General features: G+C 34.1%; 1 protein-coding gene across 3 annotated transcripts in view; it reads right to left on the bottom strand.

The window, feature by feature from the left end:
• Positions 1-414: 414 nt before the first annotated feature.
• LOC138709261 (protein eva-1) overlaps positions 415-27,377 on the bottom strand; it is a 765,208-nt gene continuing 738,245 nt past the window's right edge. For all 3 annotated transcript variants that reach the window (XM_069839917.1, XM_069839916.1, XM_069839915.1), the window contains one exon: positions 415-20,971. In XM_069839917.1, coding sequence (XP_069696018.1) covers positions 20,583-20,971 — 389 coding nt within the window. In that variant the 3' untranslated portion in view covers positions 415-20,582. The remainder of the gene's footprint in view (positions 20,972-27,377) is intronic.

Here is a 27,377-nt window from a genome sequence, read left to right as displayed (position 1 = left end):
ACAGAAACAGTTATTGAAGAAAGAAGATGAATTGATAGGAAAGTGGGCGCAGGGAGATGTGAAAACATTGTACAACCTACTAAATAAATATAGCCTATTAAGTGTCGTTCAGTTTACAGACACTCAAAGGAGATGTTGAACAGGAGAATTACTTAATCGTTTATTTACACTTCTTCTGTATTATCAATTACTGACGATCCTGTGCAGTAACTCCAGTTGGTCGCCCTCAAGATGGCTCTGCCTTAGAAACTGCTGCAAGAAACACAGTTACAGTAATTGGTGATAATTACCGATTATCTATAGTGTAAGAAGAAACTATGAATATTGCTCATAGAACTACAAACTGCCTTGAATTATTTAAAAATTGAACCTTCACACACTGGGGAATGAGAATAAAATAAATAACACACAATATTTAATTTAAATTATAATATAATTTCATAGAATTGGCAGATATTTGCAATGGTTAGACCACTGAAAACAATTTTCTTACCCATAAAATATTATTTTTTTTGTTCGTTTTGTTTTGTTTTTATACAAAGGCTTGTCAGACCACATAGAAACTTGATATTGCACTCCCAGTGTCTTCTTGTAGAAAAGTATCACCTGAGTTGTGTGTTTCCATCACTCCATTTCATCACTTCACCACACATTCACTTGGACTAGAGAAACTAGTTGTTCTGTTTTTGTACAGCCCCACAACTGGTTAATAAGTCACTTCCATTATTACAAACAAATCTTACAAACCCTGTAGATCTTGCACATTAATATTATTCCATCTATAACCAACATTCAAAACTCGTAACATTGTTTTTTCCAAAATAAACCTAAACCTGTCACTTTTATATATATTTGGACAGGGGTGTTTTGATTGGATTATAACCTAAAAGATTTCATTAAAATTTCTTTAAAATTGTGCATGGAAAATTGTAAATATAAGTGCAACAAGGACTAGAGTTTAGTGTAAGTTCAGGTTGAAGATCACTTACTGTATTTTAGGTCAATGAGACTTGGGAACCGCGACAAATAAGTTGTGGAAAAACCGAAAATGCTGGAACCTGTTTTATATGAAAATATTTATGAGTCCGTTTTCAGTTCTGGAGCACCACTGGAGTCTAGTTAATATCGTACTAGTAATAAAACTGAATACACTGTCAGGAATATAGTGCGACAATAATTAAGGAAAAAATTGTGTTTTGACAGTCCTTGGTAGAATAAATACAAAATAAATATATTTAATTTTAAATAATAGCTTGTCTCATAAATAATGTATTTTTTTTAATATTATTTCATATCATCTATGTTGAAACATACAGAGTGTTTAATTTTATTGTAAAATATACAGGCCATGGTAATCTAGGGTTTTGAGCCATATCTCATTCAGTGTCTTGATCCCAACTTGGTTAATGTTAATGTTATGGTTTATTTAACAATGCTCGCAACTGCAGAGGTTATATCAGTGTCGCCGGATGTGCCGGAATTTTGTCCCGCAGGAGTTCTTTTACATGCCAGTAAATCTACTGACATGAGCCTGTCGCATTTAAGCACACTTAAATGCCATCGACCTGGCCCGGAATCGAACCCGCAACGTTCGGCATAGAAGGCCAGCGCTATACCAACTAGCCAACCAGGTCGACCCCCCAACTTGGTAAAAGTATCTATTCTTTGATGTGAAGAATTCGTGGATTCCCTATTTTTTTTGAGATAATAATTATAGTCTGAAGTCAACTCGTCACCACTATATGGCGCATATTTTAATAAGAGTTTAATTCCATATTGGTTGAAATGATGTGAGATCACTCGTTATCTTGTTGCGGTCACATCCCACTTTCGACTAACTAGTACTGACTATTTTTGCAGCAAACCAACGCAACTCTTAACTCTTCGGAATGAAGCTGAATCAGTGGCGGCTCCTGCATATTTCTTAAGAGGAGGAAAGAAATTAACAGCACTAAATGACACCTTCTTCAATGAAACATGCTACAAATTAGCCTACATGCATACATGTAAGACCAGGTAGTGTTGGGGTTGGCCTTCCCTTCTGTATAGCAATAATCTGTTCTTGTAAACTGAGTTTCCTAAATTGTCCAAAATATATTATGATTTCACTTCCATTAATTGTTGAATAATTGCACAAATTAACAATTACAAGGAAATTCACAACCTCGTAGCATTTTTCGAGCACACTACAGCATCACACATGTTGGAAGAGGCTAGCTACTAACTCGTAACCGGAACCGTTTTACGGAAATGGAAATGGGAATGGGAAATAATGTGAGGAAAGCGAGAACACTGCACCCACCCACGTGGTCTGTGTTGCCACATGTACATTTTACAAGTTCAGTATCACATACTTTTGAAGAATGTCAGTTTTTGTAAAGTCATACTATCATTATTGTTCAAAGCTGCCGGTGGCCGATTAATTTTTTATGATAAAAATGATGTAGTTTGGAGTACCTACTTTCAGTTTCAAATATATTTGTACAAAACTGACAACTTGGCTGTTGTCCTGTCTAGTAAGCAATGAATAGAAGTGAATTTCAGGGGTCAATTACGTAAAACTACTTCCTCTTTGTTTTACATAAACCAGACTTTAACTTTCAAATATCCACGAAAGTTTCAAACCATGAATAGTAGCCTATATAAAGTGCAATGAATAATATTTTTGATTTATAATTTAAAAAAAAAAGTTTACATGGTGTCTTTCATAGCGTTGCGTTAAAACTGTTTTTGTTGCGTCTCCTCCTAGATGTGTTATAGTCCGGTTGAATGCAACATCGTTACGTGGCAGCAGTAGCGAGCTTGCTGCACGCGCAGTCAGTTTCTGTTTCCCGCCCATAATGATTCAGAGGATGATCTCCTCCCTCTCCGTTCATTTACTTGCTTTAAAACTCTGCTTCTTTCTCTAGCTGCTAGTGCGCTGTTGTCTGTGTGTGTTAACTGCAGTAGAGGAGGAATGGAGTACCTTTCCTCCACACAGACAATCTCGCATCTTTCTCACAGTTTTCTACAGCACATGAGCGCGCGTCGTTTAAAACTCGATCAACCGAGTTTTTCTTATAGCTGTGAACTTAAAAATGATCGAATCTTCCTCGAATTTCAAGGCACATATTTTGTTTGGTATTTACTTTCAAAAGAAGAAAATGTGAGGAGGACGTTCTTCCCTTCCCTCCCCCAAGGAACCGCCACTGAGCTGAATATTAATAATATCAATTTACGACCAGCTCTAAGTGTATTAAGTACGTTACTCATACTTTCCATCAGACATACAGTACTAGAGACAGGCAAAATATGAAATTTCATATTTCTCCATTCCTGCTAGAATTTTTTTTTATCTCATAATGTTTTGGTAAAATTTTCATATTTCATAAAAATTTTCATATTATATATTTCCCCCCCCCTCCCCTCATATTTCGCATGATTTTTTTCCCAGTCTTTAATATAAGAATTAAAGTTGCATCCGTTAAATTTTTAGATTTCATTGTTGATGAACATTTGACATGCAATAAGCATATTTTGACTGTCTGTAACAAAATTATTCCAATTTCTGGTATTTTGAAAAGACTTGAAAGATTCTTACCTATATCTTGTCTACTGAATGTATATTACGCTTTTATCCATTCTCATTTAAGTTAATGTATATCTCATTTATTTGTGGATATAACAAGAAAACTGGTTTGAAACCTTAGCAAATTATACAAAACAGAGCTTTAAGGAATCTATCAGGTTTTCATTATTTGACTCCAGTTAAATATCTATATCAATTTTCTTTTGTTCTACCAGTTGAATTAATTATCAAATTAGATGCCGCTATTTTCATGTACAAAGTTATTAACAATTTAATACATAGCAATATTATATTTCAGTTTAATAAAGATATAATAATAATCCGTGGTGCTACAGCCCACGAAGGGCCAAGACCGACCGGCTGCTGGCTTCACGGCCACATGCTGAAGCAGAGGTGGACGATCATCCAACCAAAATGGAGGTATAGTGTGGTTAGCACGATGAGCCCCCCAGCCGTTATAGCTGGTTTGAGTAACCGGATTTCGCTACCTATCATAGCTCCCCAAGTGCATCACAATGCTGGGTGGGCACCGGTCCCATACACTGGCCGAAATTTCATGAGAAAATTTCTTCCCCCATGAGGACTCGAACCAGCGCGCATTCTGTAATGCGAGTCCCAGACATGAGGCCTTAGACCACTATCCCACGGTGTGGGACTTAATAAAGATATACATATTTATTTAACAAGACAAAAATATTTTTTTTTTCAGCATGGCTCAATAACTTATGAAACGAAAGTCATTTTAACATTTTTTAATAACAATTTTTAACCAACTTCCTTTAAAATATAGAGTTTTACCAAATTCCCGGTGTTTAAAAATTGTTTAAAAATACATTTTTGGGAAGATTATTTCTTTTAATTCTCAGTTGATTTACTGTATTTAATTCATGGTTTCAAACTGTTTCTTCTTTCTGCCCAAAACTTTATATTACCTTACTGTTTATTCTTATTTGCTTTTTTTCTTTAATTCTTGAGATAGGCCTACCATGTTGTATGTTTTCCACAAACTGTAGTTTAATAACTTTTAACATTACATTGTACAACGTATGTGTGTGTTCTTGTACAGCCCTTACATATGAGTTATACTTGTTGGGGATATTCAGTAAATTAAAAAGAAAAATATTTTTATAAATACCAGTGAACCAAGCTTTCCAGACTTTATAAGGAGACAATACAGATGTTTTCCAGGAAAAAAAGCCAAGCTATTCACCAACAGTCTGGAATTCCCTAGGGCAAGTGAAATCTCAAATTTTCCCTTTAGAATCATTGAAATCGTAGCATCAGTGAATTTGAGAAGTAAAGACAAAATAAGAGTTTCCTATTCTATCTTTGCTCTTTTTTCGAATCCAGTGGAAGTCTCTTCATCGTTGCCATGTCTACTTTGTACTTATGTACAGTAAAACCCCACTAGTCCATACTCTGCTAATCCGAAATTCTGGATAATATGAACATGCCAAAAAAAAAAAAAAAAGCGGAAGAAGAGAAAAGAAAAAAGAAGAGTATTTGAACTGAAACCCAATCAAATTAATGGTACAGTATTTAAAAATTCAAAATGTACATCCTTTGACACGGAAATTGGTCGCTGTTGAGAGACTAAGTCCCACCTTGGAGTAGCTCGGGAATCTACAGAAACTGTAGACAGTCTGAATGAATGGAATGTGAAAGAACAAATGTGACTGATAGGTAATAGTGTGTTGTACAAAAATGCAAGGAAAACTTTGTTACCAGTACTTTGGACAACATTTTATTATCTGCTGAGTTTTTGTTGCGTCTTCTAAAACGTGTTTTGAGCCTGACGAACACTTATTGGATTGATGAAAAGAATCGTGTTTCTCTAAATTTAAAGCAACATTAATTATTGTTAAAACTCATTTTAATCTCTCTTGTGGTGACTTATACACTTTGATACAAAGTCAACAGAAAATATTACCACAAATCCATAGTTCTAAGAAGTACCGGTACGGTACATCCAACATAATGATAAGTTATATGTACGGTATAGCTGTTGTTGTATTAACATTAAAATTATGAGCAAAAAATGTAATATTTATTCTTATTTCTTCTATCACAACAGTATATATTTTTCAGTTGTAATTGCCTGAATTTTAGTTTATAAAATTTGTGTTTGATACTTCGCATCTAAGAAGTGTCTCGGCTGTTTACTTTCAAAATCTGGTCATCCTGTAGCGTTAGGATCTGAATTAACAAAAATTCACATTTGTCCTTGCCTATCGCCCCGTCATTGAGGTTAATGAATTCCGTATGGCTGTTTCCTTCACCCGGAAAATATATTAACCACTCTGTAAAGTTCAAGAAGGTCTTAGTCGATCATATTATCTGAAGATGTTAGCAAGAAAATAACCAGTCAACCAACACCGAATCTTGATAAATGCATATGGGCTGCAATTTAAACATCTGTAATACCTACAGTCACATTATAACAAAATATTTCTCTCAACCTCATCATTAAATGAGTTCTGAATCTCATACAGGTGCATGTGTATGTGAATGTTTACTAATGCTGAGATATTGACAATGAAGCCAATAACTCGTAATGGGCTTTGTGAATGTACATATACAATATATAAACTGGGAAAATTGTACACGAATTAATAATTATATTGGTATATGATTTCTATCTTTTACAAAACAAAGTTACTGTAATACTACTAAAAGTACTTACGCATACCAGTATGTATTTTTATGAGTACAATGTATGAATATAAACATCTAATTTAATTCAAATTGCATACAGTATCCAAAACACCCCTGCTGTTATTTTGCACAATTGAAACAAAATTTGGAAAAGCATATTTCTGATTGAGTCTGAAGTTCTGCTGAAAATAACAAATTTATTTTTAAATAACTTGTTAAAGAATATTATAAAACACTGTCAATGGATTACTAAATAACGTTATGAAGTGTAACTTGCTTATTACAGTTTTATTACGAAACCGGATATTCTTTGACATTCTCTTGTAAGTGTCCAGACCTTTTTCAACAGAGTCAAATTAAGTTAATTATTTTGTTTATTTTAAGGTTTATCTGGAAATATGAAGATGACATCCATGTTTTTATTACCGTACCTATACCGGTAACATCATTTGAGAGACTTCCATTTTCTTTTCTTTTTCCAATATTACAACAAATGAGGGTAATAATTTAAATTACTCAAACGTACACAAGGTCTGTTCCTACTTGTTTGGCAAAGTATTAGTCCCAAGAAATCAGTTACATTAACGTCTTATTTTGATAAGCATAAATAACTTTTTTATTATTAATTCTCTTGTGGAATAGCACATTATAATATCCTTCAGACGAACATTTTCATCAAAATTGGATCGTAGGACATAACTGCAGCAACAAATAGGAATGAACCTGTACATAATCTCAACTTTTAAGTGTTTCATATTAGCATGAATTATATTGTGTAACTCTGAATTGTTATGATCTTCCTCTGACAATCCTTAGCTGAATGGAATAATGGTTTATTGAAATCTATGCTACATTTAAAAATCTGATCGAATGTTGCTTCGGCATCTTTGTAATAATTTGAGACACACACTTTAACCGAACCAAAGATTTGTTGATGAATCTATTGCAATACCGGTATTATTAATAATTTCTACTGTTCAATTCTCTTAAAAAAAGAAACATAATCATGGAAAGACACTACGCATGCAACTTCCATCGTCTTATAAGAATATTTCTTGGATAATCAGATGTATGAGGAAAAAAAAAAAAATACGGAGGAAGAATTATATTACTGTACTTAACTGTTTAGCTTTTATTATGTATGTACTGTATGTGCTCATAAATTTTTTATGGCGTACAAGAAGAATCCAGTGCTGGAGTTTGGCATAAGTCTTCATTTAACAGGTAACATTTTTATATTCGGAGCCAGAGAGGGTGTAAATTGCACTCTTATAATTAGATTATAGCTGGGGTACATCAACTTTGACTTCTTATGCATCTCTACATACCTAACAGTGTTATCCCATTTCTATCTTCCGTACAAACCTCAGAACTTTCCACTTCTTCAGGAGAATGAATACCAAAAAATTAACCAGCTCTGATTCTCAAGAGCTTCATACTCCAGATAAATAGCTTTGTCTCGCAGTCTTTTCTCCTTACTTGAAAATTCGGTACCGGCAGCTGGAATTATCATTGCATAAACATATCAGCTGCAAAAATGTTATGCATTAGTAAGTAATGATAATGACCAGTTAACCCTAGGTCCAAATTCTTGAAGATGGATGATAATGATAACGATGATGGCGATGAAGACTATGGCAGGACTAATAATGACAGGAAGAAAATGATTAGTTAGACAAAAAAGATGACAAAGCCGAAGAAGAAAAAGAAGAAGATAACGATGCGGCTGAAGGGAAAAAAAAAGAAGAGTACTACCACAGTCTAGTAGGCTATATACAGTCACAAAGCTCAATACATAGGGAATATGCTCACATAGATAGTTGCTAACCACTACGATCGCTACTATTGCTTTATAGCAGACAATGTGAAATAGTACCGACACAGTCTATTGTTCCTAGTACCCTCAACAACTCAAACTTCGTGAGTGTATATACTAGACTGTGGCACTACCTAATGATATGATGACAACAACATCCACAAAAATGATGTACTGTATCTAGACGATGACGATAATAAAAAAAATTGATCATTTTGGTACTGGTGCTTATACACACAGACAAACTAGTTAATAACAAAAACATTAGTTATGAGATAACACAGTCAGGAAAGAGAGGACTCTGGTGAGCCTATCTAATGCAGCCGCAGCTATGAACATAATTTTGTCGAGTGAGAGAATATTTATCATTGAATATGGTACAACTGAACGTATTACCACTTCCTAAAGCATGAACTCACATTTTTATTAACACTTGAAATGTTTCATTATTCCATCCAATGTCTCGAGAGTTACTTAGTTCACTTTGCATCTTAGACTCTGTATTGTTCCCATTAATATCTTACAGGTATTGCTTAAAGGTCGTAACAATAAAATAAATAGAGGAGACTATTTACAATGAGCTCAGAAGAAAAAAATAATAATCATTATATGGCACTTTTTTTTTCTTTCAGTTTATAATCATTATTTATATATAACTGAAGTTATATGCCATGCACATTCCTGATAACATTAAATAAATATTTATTTTATATAGAGATGTATTCAAATATATTCAAGAAGGAGCTTGTGGATAACACAGACGTGATATCTCCTATGTTATAGTACAGGTTAAGAGTCCTGGTTCGCAAATACAGTTCTCCATGGGACAAGAGGGTAACTTTGCAACAGTGAATGAAGTGAAGGTTAAGGAATATTTGTAAACTAGATACATCATTATTTAATGTTACATTCTGGATTCTGATTGGTGCAATTAGGGACAGAAGAATCTGTACCAATCACAGTTTGATTTCCTTAATTGTTTACTCTGTCTATATTTCGCTTTAAATGCCTTGATAATGAAATGAACATACGAAAATGACAGAAACTGAAAATTATGTACTTGAATATCACAGTATTAAGGCGGCATTTTGGAAAAGTTGGTATGAGTCATTATGTTAAAAGTGTATGCGTGTGTGTATGTTTGAGAAGAAAGTCTTACAAAGTTCATATTGACCATTTATAAATATTACATAATATAATTGTCAAAAAACACCAAATAAAATATACAGTGTGTTTCATAAATGTTAAAAACTTTAGGAGTGTAGGCTACAGCAAATGTTAAACTAACAAGGGCATTGCAAGTTATATCTCTTCTACAGATAGTCAAATATGTATAACAAGGAGCTGCTGCCCGTAACTATGGTTGCGAATTGAAGCTTGAATAAAATATTATCGAAAAAAATGGGTAGTCCTGACTCTGTGCATTGCATAGTAAACGAACATATTTCGAATGTCACATGATAAGGTAGGGGTTTATGAAAGAAGACAACTCAACTACTCTGTGAAAGTAATGTACCATAATTTCTTAATGCAACATTTCAAATTAAGTTCCCACACCCTTACAGGTATAGTCCCGTCGCTCTAATTTTCGGCAGCCAATCGCATTGCAGGTCAGCTACATTTAAACGTGTGCATCTTGTGATTCGCTGAGGAAGACGCTATTCATTTCTTAAGGCTCAATAAATACTTAATATAATCGCCCGCCATTTTGGCTCTTTCGTTGGCGTTCGCAGAAAGCACTAGACGACGTTATTTGCCGCTCAATTATTTGCTGAATTACAGTGCATTTGATTTATTATCATACGAGCTACGACATGATAATGTTTAACGGTGTGGCAAATAGATTCCTCGTATGGTAGCTCGGCAACTAAAGAACAAAAATGGCGATCAATACTAACTACCTAGACTTTATAGAGCCTTCACTTCCTAAGACGTAAGCAAAGAGAAGGAGTCATGCCGGGAATAACAGCGTTGCGACTATAGTTTGGACAGCTATTTCTTCTAATAGGTATTCGATTTACCTAGCTGCTGTAGAGATCTTAGTACTATGCGCAATGTAGTAAGTCTAGAAATTCCTTGTGAGTTAATTTCTAAGTTGTACGTTCTTCCCGTATTCTTACGTTTTTTTGGTTGCTAATTTGGCTTTACATTTTATATTCTCCGTACAACATTTTCTTTTTTTCAAATATGCCACTGGCTAATAGTATTTCTTCATCACTCTGTCAGTATCAAAATACATGGAAAAGAAAGATCTTGGTATTCTTGAATCACATAACAGTCTGCCCAGGTTTCGTAATAAGATCATACAAAGTATGATAAATTATATGGGAGCAAGATAAGAGACGAATGGGAGAGGTTTCATCAACAACTCTTGACAGAAATTTCCTGTGAATTTGATGGTTTCTGTAACACTTTGCTGAAGTATCTCCAAACCCATTATGATTTTTCAGACTGTAATATATATGAAAAGATGAAAGCTCTTTATTTGAATGGAAAGATAAAAACAGTGACTTCGAACTTGCGGTCGAAATGCTCAACCTAAAAAATCAAGTCACTATGGACCAGCTGTACGAAGAATTCTGTGAAGTGAAAAATAATTTTAGTGATTATATACCTAGTTAAAGGAAGTTGTGTTATGTGGGTAAAATTCTTTACATTAGTACCCAAACATAAAGTTCAAAATATTTGCTAACTCATGTTTTACACCGACAATGAGTATACCAGGGTAGAATGCCTTTGTGGAAGAAGTGTTTCGATTATAAAGGACAAGTGGACTGATGCTAAAAGCAGGTGCTTACCAGAACTAATAAACTTAGAGCTTCAAATTTTTATAAATCTTGACATGTCCTATAAAGAATTTCTAATATATTAAAAGAATGACTGTAAATTGTTAAGTGAAGCTAAATCAGCTCCAATAACTGAAGTGTTGTGAAAGAGTAAATAAGAGCCCCTTAAGACGAGGCCACTTTTAGAAGCACTGCTGAAGTGCTGCCACTTGTGAATAATGGATATAAATGAGGGCATTCAGACGGAGCCACAGTCACAGAATAGTGGCACTGCAGACGTTCTGAGTGGTTGGGTTTGCCACTGGTGGCAGCCATTAAAAGTGGCGCTTCCCATCACAATACATGAGTAGCTTGTTATCGAAGTTTGACAACTCCACTTTTGCTTTTTTTACAGGAGAGACGAAAAACTAGATCCTTGAAAACTAATGCCAATGTTATACGTACATTTTTTTTAAACATTCTCATGGGTCATAGAAATATTTTTTCAGTCTCAAAATGTGATTAAAATTAATATTCAGGTCGCAATTTAAGTTTAAAAAGTGGAGTTGTCCATCTCTGAAACAAAGTCATGGAGTTGTCTGTTTTTGAAACCAAGCAAATATATATTTAAAGCGAATTTGTCTACTTTTGAATCTAAGTCTCTTCTAACTCAGTTTCAAAGCAAATTTACGTACAACAGTACTTATTCATCCACAAACCGATTATATAAACAATCAACCATGTTGTATTCGCGATGCATAATGGGAAACAGTGTTGCCAACTCGATTCTAAAAAATCCGCTGTGAAGCCGTGCAGAAATCTCTGAATTGCTATATTGTCAATGTAAAATTATATTATTTTGCCGCTTTGAGTGCTAAAAATAGCCGCTAAATCCCTATATCAGCAATACAAATTTCATAAATTTTACTCGCTAAACTAATGCCGAAAAACTCTAGATCTAGCGGGAAAACCGCTGAATTGGCAACACTGATGGGAAAAGGTGTACGAATGTGAGCTTCTCATTGGCTACTGAAGGAATTGTCCTAATTTGAAACCAAGCCACAGTGGAGTTGTCTACATTTTGATTCTAAAGCGCACAAATAAGTGCTATTTTCGCTCTGTTCTGTCCCTTTTTGAACTTAAACAGTTTCAGAATCGTATTCAGCATACAAAATTCTATGAGAAACAATCGATATCTCGAAATCGCAAAAAATGGAGTTGTTTAACTTTGACACTATGCTTCCACATGGAATTAAATTGTAGGTTTCAGACAGGGTCACAGACACACTACTATTTTAGTGGTGCATGAGCGGCACATCTGTGGCACTTCTAATGGTCGACTGTTGGGCCATTAATTCCTTACACCGCCACGACAGTATACAGCCTACTGTGCCACGGTGTCTTTTTTTTTTTTTTTTTTTTTTCGAATTTCATTGGTAATTTCTGCTAGAATCTCTTGAAATGATTTCTTAAACATGTGAAAATACGAAAAAAAAAAAAAAAATCACAGATCAATTTCAGAACACACACACTATTTGATACAACTCTTCATCACATGAACGCACCCATACAACAGGCAGCGAAGTTGAGATAGCGCCGAGATCTAGTAGGCTCTGAGGATGGTGTCGAATAGCACCGAAACAGCGGTAAGCCGCACATGCTTACATAATTAACACGAGTAAGATCGCCATTTAATCAATTATTTATAAAAAAAAATCGTTTTTTAGCCCTGTTGTATGGTAAATCATCAAATAAAGTGTGACACAGTCCTCGATTCTATCTTCCTAAAACCAATGGATGGACCCAGACTCTTCTTCTATTTTTACGTCTATTCTTTCTCTGTATGAGCAAAGTTGCCAAAAGTATATCTTTTCCTATGTCCAGGTTCACTAGAAGACTGGAAAAATTCTCTACAAAAATTTAGTGTATTAAGCAGTGTTTGAAACGCGCGTTCGTAGCACTAATAGTCAGTAGCGCTGCTAATTGGCCTCGTCTGAAGGGACCCTAATTGCAATTTACAAAAATATGAGTGTGTACAATAGTTGCTGGCATATTATTCTAATACCGATATGTCATTTAATAGAAATTAAGAACGCATGAGCCACTAAAATACCGTAAACTGGGGTTACTTTGAACAGAGAGGAAACTTTGAACATTTTTTCAGAAAATCATATTTAGGTTTCTACATGCTGCACTTACTATAGATGGAGGTAAATTATCATAAAATCATTCTCACACCAAATTTACCTCCATCTATAAAAAGTGTAGCATTTTCTGAAAAAATGTTCAAAGTATCCTCTGTGTTCAAAGTAACCCTAGTTTACGGTATGTCTATTTTGAAAAAGTGATAATGCTACTCTAAGGCAAAGTTAAAAGACAAAGAAACAGTTGGTCACACAAACAAATTTTTCCTCTAACTTCACGAATCTGCTTATGAGTGCTTCTGTGCATTTCAACTCTCAACAAAGTAGTTATTTCAGTGCTGCTTTTTCAAACAAATGGAGAGGTTGATGAGAACCAGCTGACTGACCAGCCAGAGTACCATATTCGAAACTCCTGGACTTTAACCTCAAATCAATAGTATATACCGTACTAAAAATATTCCAGACAGAATTGCAGTAACAAATTGAATGTGACTGCCAGTGGCGTAGCGTCATGTAAGCTAAAAAGCTTATCTTCCCCAGTTAATAATAATTTCATAATAAATCTGCAGTTTATGGAGAAAATTATTTATTAATTTTAATATAATTTATATTTACGCGTTAAATATTGTGATGCGGCAGCTCAGGATGATTTGTGATGCAGCAGTAAACAAGAAGCCTGCACACACCAGCTTCCAAGCAGACTGGTTTCTTCTGTGTAATCCACCCCGCAGATTTTCCATCCCTTTCTAACTAAACTACCCTAGTCGCAAGGCTTGCAAGAAGCTAGCTTTAACATTTAAAATAAGTAGTTTCCGAGTTATCCCTTTTCGTCAGTTGTGTTCAGTTGAGGTGTTAGTGTGCATTGTGGCTGATATAATAAATAATGAGCGAAATAACAGTTCCTGAATTTTTTTAGGACAATTGTATTATGAAGATTGACTTACGAACAAAAGTGTGATTTAAAAAAACAAATGACCGACTCCCTTGCTGTCAATGAAGGACACAACCAAAAGACAGAAGCATACTTATGTAATGATACTAATATTGTGATTTCTCTAAGTATGACTGGGAGTGAGCTAATGTTATACGTATATGTGTCTATTTGTTAAGAGATATGTATAAACTGTGAAATCATATTTTACTATGTACCGGTATCATTTGAGGTCATGCCTTATTGGTGTTACTTACGATGTTCCAACCAATCTTCGACTGCTGACTTGAAATTGACTACTATTTATTTTAAGACTGTATTTTTATAATACGTTTTCTCATATTGCATGAAAGAACTTGAGTTAGCTTCCCCTGCTCAAAATATCATGCTAGGCCACTGGTGACTGCTGAGCTTGAATGTTTAAGATAGCCTATATTACAAGATCAATGAGGTAATTATTGTAGCATGGTTTTATCTACGAATTACAAGATATCAGAAAAATGTTAGAGAACATGTTTCTCGTCTTATTTGGATCTTCACATTACACTCCTAAAATTTTTATTGCCACATATGAAACACTGAATACCAGTATGTAATACATTTTTCTTAAAAAAACATACCTGATAAACGAATTACCTATGGTCTATGAGTTCAGCAATTAATGCCTCATGTAACAACTATTTAAAGTGTTGTCTCTATTAGAAATTGATAAATTGAGTACCAGTACCGACCAAACTAAACTCATACTTGTCAGAAAAAATAACATAACTGAAACTATATTATGTTGGTAATTTAAGTTACTGTATATAAATCAATACTAACAACTATTGGTAATGAATGAATCAACAAATACCATTACCATTGTATTTCAATTGTTTTTTGCAGTATTTTCGGGCTCTTACGTCTTAAATTATGTGCAACTGGCCCATAAGAAATGTGACTGATAAATACATATTTTATGATATGTTTTTTAAAAATAAAAAGTACACATCTTTTTGCGGTACATGTTGAATACTTGTACAGACATGCGTGAGTGTAAATTATAAATTACCGGTACATTATTCTTGGTTTCCAATAATGTATTGATACAAAAATAAATACAAATAACCAGAAGTTAAAGTAGAACCATCCTGAAAGAATGGAAAAAGTTCTACCATATATGATTTGTGTATGGGGTTGCATCTATTAACAGTAAACATTATAATATCTTACAGTAATAACGAATATCCTCACACAAGCTCCTGTAGTATGTATGCCACATCTCCAGATGTTAGGTTAGGTATGTTTCATGTTAACATCTTTTTGTACTTAAAATACCTTGGTTAACCCATGTTAATAGAATTCCTTTATATTCTTGAGTATTCTTATAGAAAATAATAATAAGAGCAATATGTAGGGTGATGCAAAACCAATCTCCTTCTTCCCTAACCTCTGCACCGGTATACGATATTTCACCCATTTCAAAAGCACAGTACCTACTCTTTGTTACAATTTTCATACTTTTCTGTGCAATTATTGCTTTTATAAAGAGTGAAGGAAACCTGGTTAGGGGAGATTCTGATCACAGATAACTGGCAGCAAAGCCACAAATCAAAGAGTAAGTTAAATCTGAATACCTGATAATATAATATTGTGCAAGGAGGGAGGGGAGATAAAAGCAGTGAATAATAAGTAAGAGTGCACTATTTCGTAGCACGTTCCAAATCAACCCACTCTCTGCCACCACTGCAAATTGTGTCTATCTTATTCAGAAAGATACTGTATTATCTAGTAGATCGATTTCTATGTCATTACCGGTACAGCAAAACTTCTGTGCTACGACATCAATTTTGTAGCACTACCAATGTGCGGTGTACAGAGAATATGCCACTACCAGAATCATATCACACAATGCTAGTGGGTATTATGCAACAATTTATTCCTGCATTTAGACAGATTAAAGTTATCGACTACAAATTGCTGACTTCCGCTCATCCACTTCAAAATTACTAACTTACATACTGTAGGCTAAGTAGATGGGATAATTACCCCCTCTTCTTCCCCTGTAATCTTGCCACTTTCCTTACCCTTCTGTCACTTAGTTATTTCCTCATCTAATCCACTTTAACCTTGTCACAGTCTTCGGTCTCCAGTCACTTACTGTACTTATCTACTCTTCTAACACACTAACATTATCACAGACCTCGGCACCTGTCACTTAGTTATCTTCTCATCTTCCCTCTAATATTTCTGAGCACTTCATAACCTTATGACAGATCTTTAAAAAAGGTAATACTTATTCATTATTGGGTATATTCTCTTTTCAACCAAAATCTATTGGAATAAAAAAAAATAAATAAACAAATTAAAATTTAGAACTCAGAGAGTCTTAGTTAATCATATATGGGAGAAAAAAAAAACAAACTACAATTTATAATTAAAATTACTGCAGTAAGCCTAGTCATTATCATCATTTAATTCGAGAAAAATTCGTTCCGGCACCAGGAATCGAACCCGGGACCTCTCAGCTCTGCGTGCTGAGTGCTCTTTCGAACTGAGCTATGCCAGGACACGATCCATGGTGCCAGCCGAACTCCTCTCGTTGTAATGTTTTACGACCTTACTACCTGCACTTTAGACAATGTAAGTTATATATCCAGGAGCGAATATTTAAATGACTTTATGGCCATATTCAACCTCAGTTTGTGACAACTGCTAACAGTTAAACATCACATATTGATTATATATGAGGTCTCACCTACCTCATTGAATATTACACGACTACTATGAAGTAGCCAATGTGTATTATCATCATTTAATTCTTGTCCCAGCATAGCTCAGTTGGAAAGAGCACTCAGTGTGCAGAGCTGAGAGGTCCCGGGTTCGATTCCCAGTGCCGGAACGAATTTTTCTCGAATTAAATGATAATACACATTGGCTACTTCATAGTTGTCGTGTAATATTCAATGAAGTAGACGAGACCTCATATATAATGAATATGTGATGTAAGCCTAGTCATATTTTACACAATCCAAACAAAATCGAATTGTGTACTAACTTAGATGGAGTTTATAAACTTTAGATTGACTATGCCTATACAAAAATATACATATTAATAGCTTAACAATTTAATAGGGCTGAGATAAGAATAATTTTTAAGAATATTTCTTTGTCAGTAACTTCAGTGCAGGACCAAAAATGTTTCTGAAACTTAATCTGTTTAGCATTTCTGTGCTTTTTTCAAGTGTGTACGGGCATTATACCACTTCTTCACGACTGATATCGCTGTTGGATAGTTATCTGTGATCAAAGAGCTTGGTTTTACTTCTGCAGGAAGATAATTGACAGTACTTTCTGTCATCATTTCTGGTTGGTATACTTTTGAGTTCAGAGTTAGGTGAAAATATTTGACAGGCATCAAAATTTGTTGATGGTGTCATAAATCAAGACGTGGTACATTGTTTTCACTTCTGAACTGCAGTTTGGCTGTGATATTCTTTGTGATTCATGATCACACTGTGATTTGAGCAGCAACAGTGACTGAAGCCAGTGCCTCCATTCACATCAGTTCGACCTTTCAGGATTCTCACATTCTTGAAAATTTTTTTCTTTGATGTGTCCAAAAAAAATAGAAACAAGGATAATAAGTAACACTGAAAAGTAATTAGTTCCGCCATTTAATATGCTTGTAAAGAACTGGAAAATAAACATCCTGAGTCCGAAATTCAATTGGAATGCATTAGTACAATGTTCCAGGACTTTCTCTCTTGATATTTTTGAACCTAGAAGTGCATTCTGTAGCCTTATGAAGCATGCTGAGATGAGTTGTGGAAGTCATTTTCTTGGAAAAGAGTCCTGTTCGAAAGTAATCCATTATGATACAATAAAAAATCACCAGGATGGAGATTGTTTCAGAAAATCAGAATTAGAATATCTGTCTTTGTGCTATATTTACAACAGTAATTTGTACTACTTTTTTAAATTTCATATAACAGACATTCTCGAACATGTAGCAAAGCTATATTTCTTAAATTAAAAGTTGGGGTAGTTGACAAATTTTAAGAACGGAGACTTGGGAAGGATCAGTGTTGATGTTCTAAATTCGAACTTTTTTCTTCATACTGTATAGAATACAAAATAAAATTACCTATTTCTCAAACTTGTCTCTAATAATTCTGAAGACAGAAGAGCATTTCATATTATTATGGTAGCTTTTAAAGAAAAAGTTATATGTACTTATTATTGGGTATATTCTCTTTTAAATATGGCACTGAGCCAAACAAAATCTATTGGAATAAAATAATTAAAGAAATTAAAATTCAGAAAAATGATGACATGAAATATTTCAAAAGAAAACTAAAACTGAATATCTTTCTTCTCAAGAAAACAGGAATCGTACATGTTTTGCAAATCTACTTTTAACCACAAATAGATATTATATCGAAATTAAGGAAAAAATATATGATGATTCTATACCGGTACAATATTTTTGCAGAAATTTACAACTGAAAATGACAAAATTTCAATTAAACAATTAGTGAACGTTGTGTTTTAGTATTAATATGGAAAACCTGCATGTCCAGAAACTTAAGCTAATGTCTTGAAAAACTTTTGAGTGGTGACAGAGCAGTCGAAACGTATGTAGCCTACACCCTTTGACATGGAAATTGGTCACTGTTCAGAAACTAAGTCCCACCTCGGAATAGCTCAGGAATCATCGTGTGCGCTGTGTTGACATGTATGAATTTTGTATAGAAAGAGTCGAAGCCCAGACTTTGTAAAGAGAAAAAAGAGTTCTATCACTAAGCATGGGGGCTTCATAAGTAATATGTCCTTCTGTGACATACAGATATGTCGCTGCTATGACTTAACTTCATCCTCGGACCTTGATGCTTAATATTTCCCCATGTGAATCTCATAGTAACCTGAACGATACTTAGAAAAATTCATGCTACAGGAGAGCGACCATTTTCCGTGTCAAAGAGTGTACATAATGTGTGTGTGTGTGTGTGTGTGTGTGTGTGTGTGTGTGTGTGTGTGTGTGTGTGTGTGTGTGTGTGTGTGTGTATGCATGTATGTTTAGTCAGCAGTCCAAAGACCAGTTGTAACCTAATAAGTGACACCAAGAGGCTACAAGCCAGGAGATATGGGGTAGGATGGCTAGTTCTTTTTCCCTTGATTGCAAACATTGCTGATTAGTAACTTTTGAAAGAGATATGAATTCATACCATAATGTAGTAACAATATGGCATGCTGAAATATATTAATAATGTAGGGAATCTGCAGTAGAAGTAATAACTAAATTGTATTACCATATAGACCTATAAATAATATGTACACACTTGATGAAGGATCGGTATAGCGGAGAAAAATTCTCTCCAGCACCGGGATTCGAACCCAGGTTTTCAGCTCTATGTGCTGACGCTCTATCCACTAAGCCACACCGGATTCCAATTCCGATGCCAGATCGAATCTTCTCAGTTTAAGCTCCATCTCTTAGTTTCCCTTTAGTGGCAACCCTCATGCACTGTGTCACAGATGTGTGACAGTGGCACAATTTCCAAAACAACTCAGAATTCCTGCACGGAAATATCATATGTACTTCGGTACATCGCAATAATAGGTACATACTTTTTGAATTTGTATTCTATGCTCATAAAATAATATGTAAATAATTAAACAATATTTTGATATTCCAGTAATATATGTGTTCACAACTTCAAAATTATAATTTTATCACTTTTAATACACAAGAAAGGAGAAAAATAAAGAAATATTATAAATGTTGAATATTTTGTTTAGATGTTCTTGTAATATGATAATATTGCACCATAAAATTCTGATGGAAATTAGTAATCCATAAACATAGTAATCTATGGACATGAGAAAAATTAGGATAAAACAAAGCAATCATCACGCATTCAGCATCTGTTTTATTAATTTGAATCGGTAAACTTAAAATAAAAAGTTTTACATGTCACACTATTAAGGTCCACTCCTTGGACTCATCTCACCAAATACTATTTCACTATCACCAATCCAGCAAACATGACCGTAAGCCTTCAGGTTGCGGTTTGTTTCGAAAAAAAAAAATTCTGCACTTGTTAACTAAGTGATATATTATATAATATATAGTATTTCCTTAGCTGCTTCACGAATTAGTAAAACACAGGTTTAATTTGATTTATTTTTAACACATAAAGAAATAGAAAATTAGATTCAGAATTTATCTCAAGTAACGGATGTTGTAATATGTGTTTACATTATTTAAAAATCATTACATTAGGACTAGACTGACGACAGACATTATAGTTCACTTTATTAAATATTTGAAAAAGCTGTGTGAATACAAGGAATTAGATTAATTAAGGCGAATGTGATAATTTTTAGGGAAAAGAGCTAGTATGGTGCACTACAGTTGAAAATTGATTTTTGTGACAACCTGACTAACAAAATATTGGCATTTTTAGTTCAGCATTCCAATTGAAACTAAGGATGTGAACAGAGCACTGGCCATTCCGAAATTTTGCCCACACTCATTTCAGTACATAACTGTGTTCAATATAAAAAATCACATAGCGTCCATTGCTTGATGGCGCTAGAAGCAATAAGTACGTGTTCCTGGACAAATGCCACTTGATGGGCCAGGGGCACGTGGCGATCCAGGGGCAGGCGGTGCTGGTGGAGGAGGCGGTGGAATTGGTGGACCGCCTGGCAGTTCTGGTCAGCCGTAATAATACTGACTGTTTCCGCCTCGGTTCAAACTCCTTGGGGGCCCTGCATCCTGATCGGGCTGCCCACGTCGCAAAGTCCCAGATGCTCCACTACCGTACCGAACTACTTCTGCTACACTACTGGGAGGTGAGTGTATCGCCACAACAGGTACCGGAACTGGCGTTGTGACAGTCAGGTCAATGTCGGCGTCTATCTCGCTGATGTCGTCTGCGAAGCCATTGGGCAGCGCATGCTCGGCTGCTGCTGTGGCGTGGAACTTGGCCTCGCGTCTTGCACGATGTCGCTGAACCAGCAGCCGACCAATCACCAGGCCCAAGAACAGCAGTAGTCCTGCTGTTACACTCAGGATCAGGTACAGGTAGAATTTCTCTTGATTCTCTGCAACATTATTATGTCTATGAGACTATGTACGTAGGCACTATAAAACTGTCTTTACTTTACATTTATATATCATGTTCACATGCAATTAATACTATTTCCATTTGATAATAAGTAGCATGTGCGAACCTTTCAGAGATGGATTCTGGACCTAAAGTAATAAAAATATTCATGAGAGTACAAGTTATATAATATAAATTTAACAGCATTCCAGCCAATTTAATTATTTAGATTCGGCTGTCTGGTTTTACAAAGTTTACATTAATTTAAATGTTTCCTTGAGTTGCCAATACTTTTTCCTTTTGCATTTTAACTATATGTCTGAAATGGGATCGAATGTGACTCCATTCTTAATAATGATCATGACTAGGAACCGTATTTTTCCCCAGAGGCTACAAGGTTAAGTAAGTTTTTAAGTGGAAGACACACTTCCATATGCAAGCGAAGTAGGCCTACTTGACTGGCTGCTCACGCGACTTCTATTTGGTCAAGTTGGATAAAACAAAACATGGACCACTTTAACACTTAGAGTAATATTTACAATTTTAATTATTTACACTATGTACACCAGAATACGCTATTTTTACTATTTAGGTTACACTTTCATAAGAATGTCGGCCTACATTGATACAGTGTTGTGTATTGTAATGTAAGGTATTTTATTTAATAATACTATAGCCTACTTATTTTGTAAATAGTGTATAACAGTGGAAATATGTTCGATCAACGTAAGTCTACATTCTATATAATAGTGGAAATAGTAAAAATAGCACATTCTAGTACGTATACATAATATAAAAGGGTTATAAGACATTGACTACTTTCCAAAGCCGATTGTCATAAAACTATTTTTCGTCTCTAGAATAGGCCTATGATATTTATTAAAATATTAATTTTGTAAAATGTGATTTTTATTTTTAATATATCAATTTTCTTTCATTATGTTAATCATTCCTTTGGTGCAAATTATCTTATTTAACATTAAATTGTGATTGTTTAACTCTTAAAATTACATGTTTCTAAACACATATACATTTTACTCTTACTATTATTACGATTATTATTATTATTATTATTATTATTATTATTATTATTATTATTATTTCATTGTTTTCTGTATTGCTGTTATTTATAATATTTGCTATGTAATTTTATACTAGTTGAGTGGAAGGACTTAACTCTGCCAATAAAAATAAATCAATCAAATAAATTAATAAAGAATTTTAATTGTAGGAAAAATCATTGTTGTGTCATTCTTTATCACTAGAAAGCATTGTGAATATGGTAGTCTTTGGGGATGAATTAAAATATGTCAGTACCAGTACCAAAACTGTTAATACGTTTTAAAATTTTAATATTGTATCTTTATATATTTTATTTAGTAAGATCTGTTTAAATGTACTTATTAATTGTCTTCATTCATTAATTTTATTGTGAATGCCGTTAAATAATACAACCAAAACAAATAAAATTGGAAATCCGATCTGTTGTTTTTCGACCTACATCTATTTACGTTCTCAAATGTAACATGACAATTTGAAAGAAACGTAATGAAGACTTATATAGGAATTCAGTACGTTCAGTTTAATTCGAAAAGCTGAAACAATACAGAAAAAAACTGTCGGAGTAAGTCAATAGGATGAAAGAAGGCTGCATACCGGTACCAAAATAAATATTAACATGTGAACTACAGGTTGAAAGATTTGTATGATGACGAAACAATATTGGATACTGTGCAATGTTATGAGATCAGGACGAGACTTTGTAGCTTAAAATCTATTTACTGTTACTGATGATAATGTCGATGATGATGATGATGATGATGATGACAACGATGATGATGACGATGTAAATGTGTTGTATGCTAGCCAGGAATGGGTCATTATCCATGCTGGAATATGGAGGTAGACCATCAGAACTTGGGTTTTAGATTTGCTGTGGATAAGAGGTGATACACACTAGTCTAGTATGTTCAAATAAAATTATTAGGCCTAGGTAGGAACAGCGATTGAAAACTTTTCGATGAAGATTGCAGTGATTCGAAGAGTAACTTCATCTCTTGACTCATATTCACTGTAAGATATATAATTAATTACAATTTATTGTACACGATATGAGCATAGATACATAAGTATGATATAAATGCTTTGTAGGTGTCGTTTTGTATTTGTACTTAAAGTACACCTACTATAGCTTTGATTTCGCTTCCCCCCACCTCAAACTACAGCCATTTTTTTCCTTAAAGCAACTACTGATATATTCGTTCACTTTTACAGGAGATGTTCAGAATGATTTTCATGAGACTGAATGCAAGTCGGATACCATCATGATAAAACTCCTTTCTGGATCTAAGAACTCTCTGTTCATTAGCAGCCTGTTTTGAAAGTTTTTGTTGTTTAGCAGATAATGGTTAGAATACTTTTCTAAATATAGGCCTACATAACATATTTCAACTGCTTTGCATTCTACATGTTCATATAAAATTAATGTCTGCTCACCAGTTTTCGATTTGGGTAACCCTTTGATATCATGAAATACACTTAATAATCTTGACATTTAATATAATTTTCGAAAGAACTAACAGAAGTAACCCACGAAACACTGGATCTCTCAACAAGGTTCACTATGAGAAATGAGCTTGAAAAAACTGCAACATCAGAGTTTATATTTATACGACCATTTTATGTTTTACATCATGAATCATTCCTGAAATAGTTCCCAAATGTTATGATACACTCTATGTAGTCTCAGAAGCCAATGTGATGAAATACCGGTACCTACTGGTCTTCTTCTGAACACTATCACTATGAAAGCCTGAAATGTCGTCCTGTATAATATATTTGTATGTACCGGTACGTGCCTTAGTTTTTTGCAAATTTTTATTCAATTTAGGCCTATCATTATTCTTGAGTTTATTGAGCAACTTCGCATATTTGTATTTTCTGTAATTATAATTTGAATGCGATCAAATAGCCTAATAGATTAGCCTAGACACTTCGGAATGATTTCTTGATAAATAATTGATTAAATGACGATCTTACTCGCCATTTAATCAATTATTTATATTCAAGTGTTAAAAGTAGTGTAGGTACGAAAGATTCAACATGGATTTCTTGATGATCATTTCTTGAGAATGATTTTCAACAAAACTACCTTCAGCTTACAAGTATATATATATTTTTTTCATTTCACCATAATTTCTATTACTTATAAATTTATTAGATATTACTTATACTACTTTTAAGCATATGAGTAGCCATTTTTTAAATTAACTTGTTAAATATTACTGGGCAATCAGAAGGCAAATGGAGGAGAGTCTATGTGCCACATCAGTAACAACTATGTTTTTCATTAATGTAATATTTGAGCTAAAACTATATTAAGAAATAAACAGAGAAATAATAATAATTATTGGATATCTTGGTAGGCCTACTAATATATCATGTAAATAAAATTGGCACAGTATTCAAATACAGACTACAAATTATGTTCTAATATGCTTCACTGCAAATTATAGAAAGTAATTTTTTTAAGTCAATAGTACATGTTTGTAAACCATAAACCATTCCTGTCCATTTTCCTTCTCTAGGTACGCGAAAGATGACTCTTGTTTAACCAAAAAAAATAAATAAATTCAACAATTCTGAACATATGAATTGAGCAAAATATTCAAGTCAACTCGAGATCCAATAACATAAGAATGAATAAAAGTAAACAGTAGAAAACATTTTAATATATATCAAGGGCTTAATATTGCTGTCCAAATTAAAACAATACATTTCAGATAGATTGCCTCTCACCTCCCAAAAAACAAACAATATGGTACTTGCAAAATCTTCTAAAGAAGGAAAGTTTTCAGGCAGATTTAGACTAAGTTATAGCTTTGATTTACAAATAATTAAAAAAATCCTAAGATTAGTGATTAGAGTAAGTACCTTTCATTTAGACAGACATGGTTGGAATAGAAGTAGACTGCATACTGAACAGCTAAAAATTCTTGATTACATTAATCAACCTCATTTATTTGCAGTGGCGGTACGTCAATAAGAGCTCAAGAGCACGTGAACACCTTGTTTCCATTAATGAACGACTAGTTTTATTATTTGATACGGTATTGACGTAGTGAGGATGTATAATATCAGAATCGAGTATTTTAAACTTCCCGCATCTTGCATAAACTTGTGTAAACTTGGCAACATCCACGTACAAGCCGTGCTCTTTTCGAGATGGTTACAGGAATTTCACGCATGCGCAGGAGAAAATTGTTTTTAGCTGGCGGCTTATGACTCGTCAAGAGCACAAAGCGTTAAGTGAACATGATGAGTACCTATCCTACAGATGTCAGGTGCATCGGTGCCTGTCGTTCACGTGCTATATCTCGAGGATGAAATTTAAAAGCCTCTAGATGTCAGCATCTGACTGTAGGAACGTTTACTTTACGTAGATGTGTGTGTACAGTGCTGCTACGAGAGTGTAGTTTGTGAATTACTATACTTCAGTGTCGGCATATAGCATAGTTTGGCTTTCAAACACGTGCTGGCTGACTGTGGTGGTGGTATGAATTTAAGTATCTGTATGGTAGTGTATAATATTTAAGAATAATATTTACTGGCATGTATTTATAGTAGGTAATCAATCTATGCGAATGGGATTACAGTACTGGTATAGGCTATAGTGTAACAGTGTGTTGTGAATCAAAATATATTACTGAACACACGCGTTTGTAAATAACGGGACTGTGGTATGTATTCATTATTAACAAACGTAAACAATGAACTCTGTTCAATGAAATTTGGAACAGTAAAGAACTGGGTACACTGGCTTACCAGGAAAAATTGGAAATAGAAAGACCGAGTTTCATTATTATTATTATTATTATTATTATTATTATTATTATATGTCGTTTTGAATTTATATACGGTTTTTTTCGATAGTGAAACATTGGAATCATGACATTTCATATTAGACTAAACGTACAATTTCAAATTCTTTTCGATTTTTGAACCACAAAATTGTGAACACACATAATATTTTATCACGAGCCGCCACTGTTTATTTGTATTTCCAGTTGTCATAATTAGGCATACCGGTATATCAGTTAACAAGATCAGCTGGAACAGCCATTTACTGTTAATACCAGTACGACTTTTTAGGCTTTCACGGTTGATTTTGTTTCAAAGTAGACTCTTAGATAATCCCACTGTGTGTTGAATAGAACATAACACTTCAACGTTTCAGAATTACATACAGGTTCCAAATCAGGTCAAATAGGTTCCACCTGAAGAGTCACTTACTCAGATGACCTTGTCATTTTAGACTAGGTACTCGTACTCCAGACAACTGAGGTGAGTCGTTGAATGATTCTTAAAGTAAATAATAATTCTTTGTTTTGGACTTCTATGGATTGACGAAGTCTTGAATTATTCATGATTAGGTACATTATTCGACAATGATTTGAATTTATGAACTTTTAAACGTCTTGTAATAATTATTAGTACAGTAAGTTATTTGTTGGATCGTGTCATGTGTATGATCTTTCGAAATTCAATAATGTTGATCATCAATTTATTATGGAAATTGCTTTTGAAACCTATGCGAGAATATTGTACCTATAAGTTTATAAATCTGAGGTAACCATAACAAGCATGCAATATTAATCAAAACATCCATAATTTATGAAAAGTGCATATAGATATAGCAAAGCTTAAATTAAGCACATTGCTTACTACAGCAAGATAGTAATACAGTACCATATCACATATTTTGATAGCAACTTGTAATCTATTATTCTGAAGGATGGCTGGGAGAAAGTTTGAAATTTGAAATGTAACTGCTTTTTTTTGTAACAGAAATTAAAATGAGAAGAGATAATTCATTACATAAAGATATGCGAAAATGATTATTCTGTGTCAGTGAGATATGAGATATGTAACTGGTAGTAAGAAAATAATGACAGATTAAGAATAGGAGAGGAAATCTAAGTAAGGCCTCCTCAGACAAAATCTGACACTAAGTTCACACAAACCTTACAGGATACTGTAATGGGTATGGAAACCTTGCCATTTTTGTCAAAAGTATTCAGCTCAGTCCCAGTGATCAGTGACGGATATAAAATTATTCTCCTGCCCACAGGTACTCAAAAATTTGTCATCTCTTTTTTTTAGTTGGTTATTTAATGACCATGTATCAACTACTAGGTTATTTTTTAGCGTCAATGGGTTTTGGTGATAGTGAGATGGTATTTGGCGAGATGAGGCCGAGGATTCACCATAGATTAGGTATCTGACATTCGCCTTACAGTCGGGAAAAACCTCGGAAAAAACCCAATCTGGTAATCAGCCCAAGCGGGAATCAAATTCACACCCAAACGCAACTCCAGATCGACAGGCAAGCATCTCAGCCACTG

The sequence above is a fragment of the Periplaneta americana genome, chromosome 11 (genome assembly GCF_040183065.1).
Source record: "Periplaneta americana isolate PAMFEO1 chromosome 11, P.americana_PAMFEO1_priV1, whole genome shotgun sequence".
Taxonomy (NCBI): domain Eukaryota; kingdom Metazoa; phylum Arthropoda; class Insecta; order Blattodea; family Blattidae; genus Periplaneta; species Periplaneta americana.
This window is presented reverse-complemented; position numbering and strand designations above follow the sequence as displayed.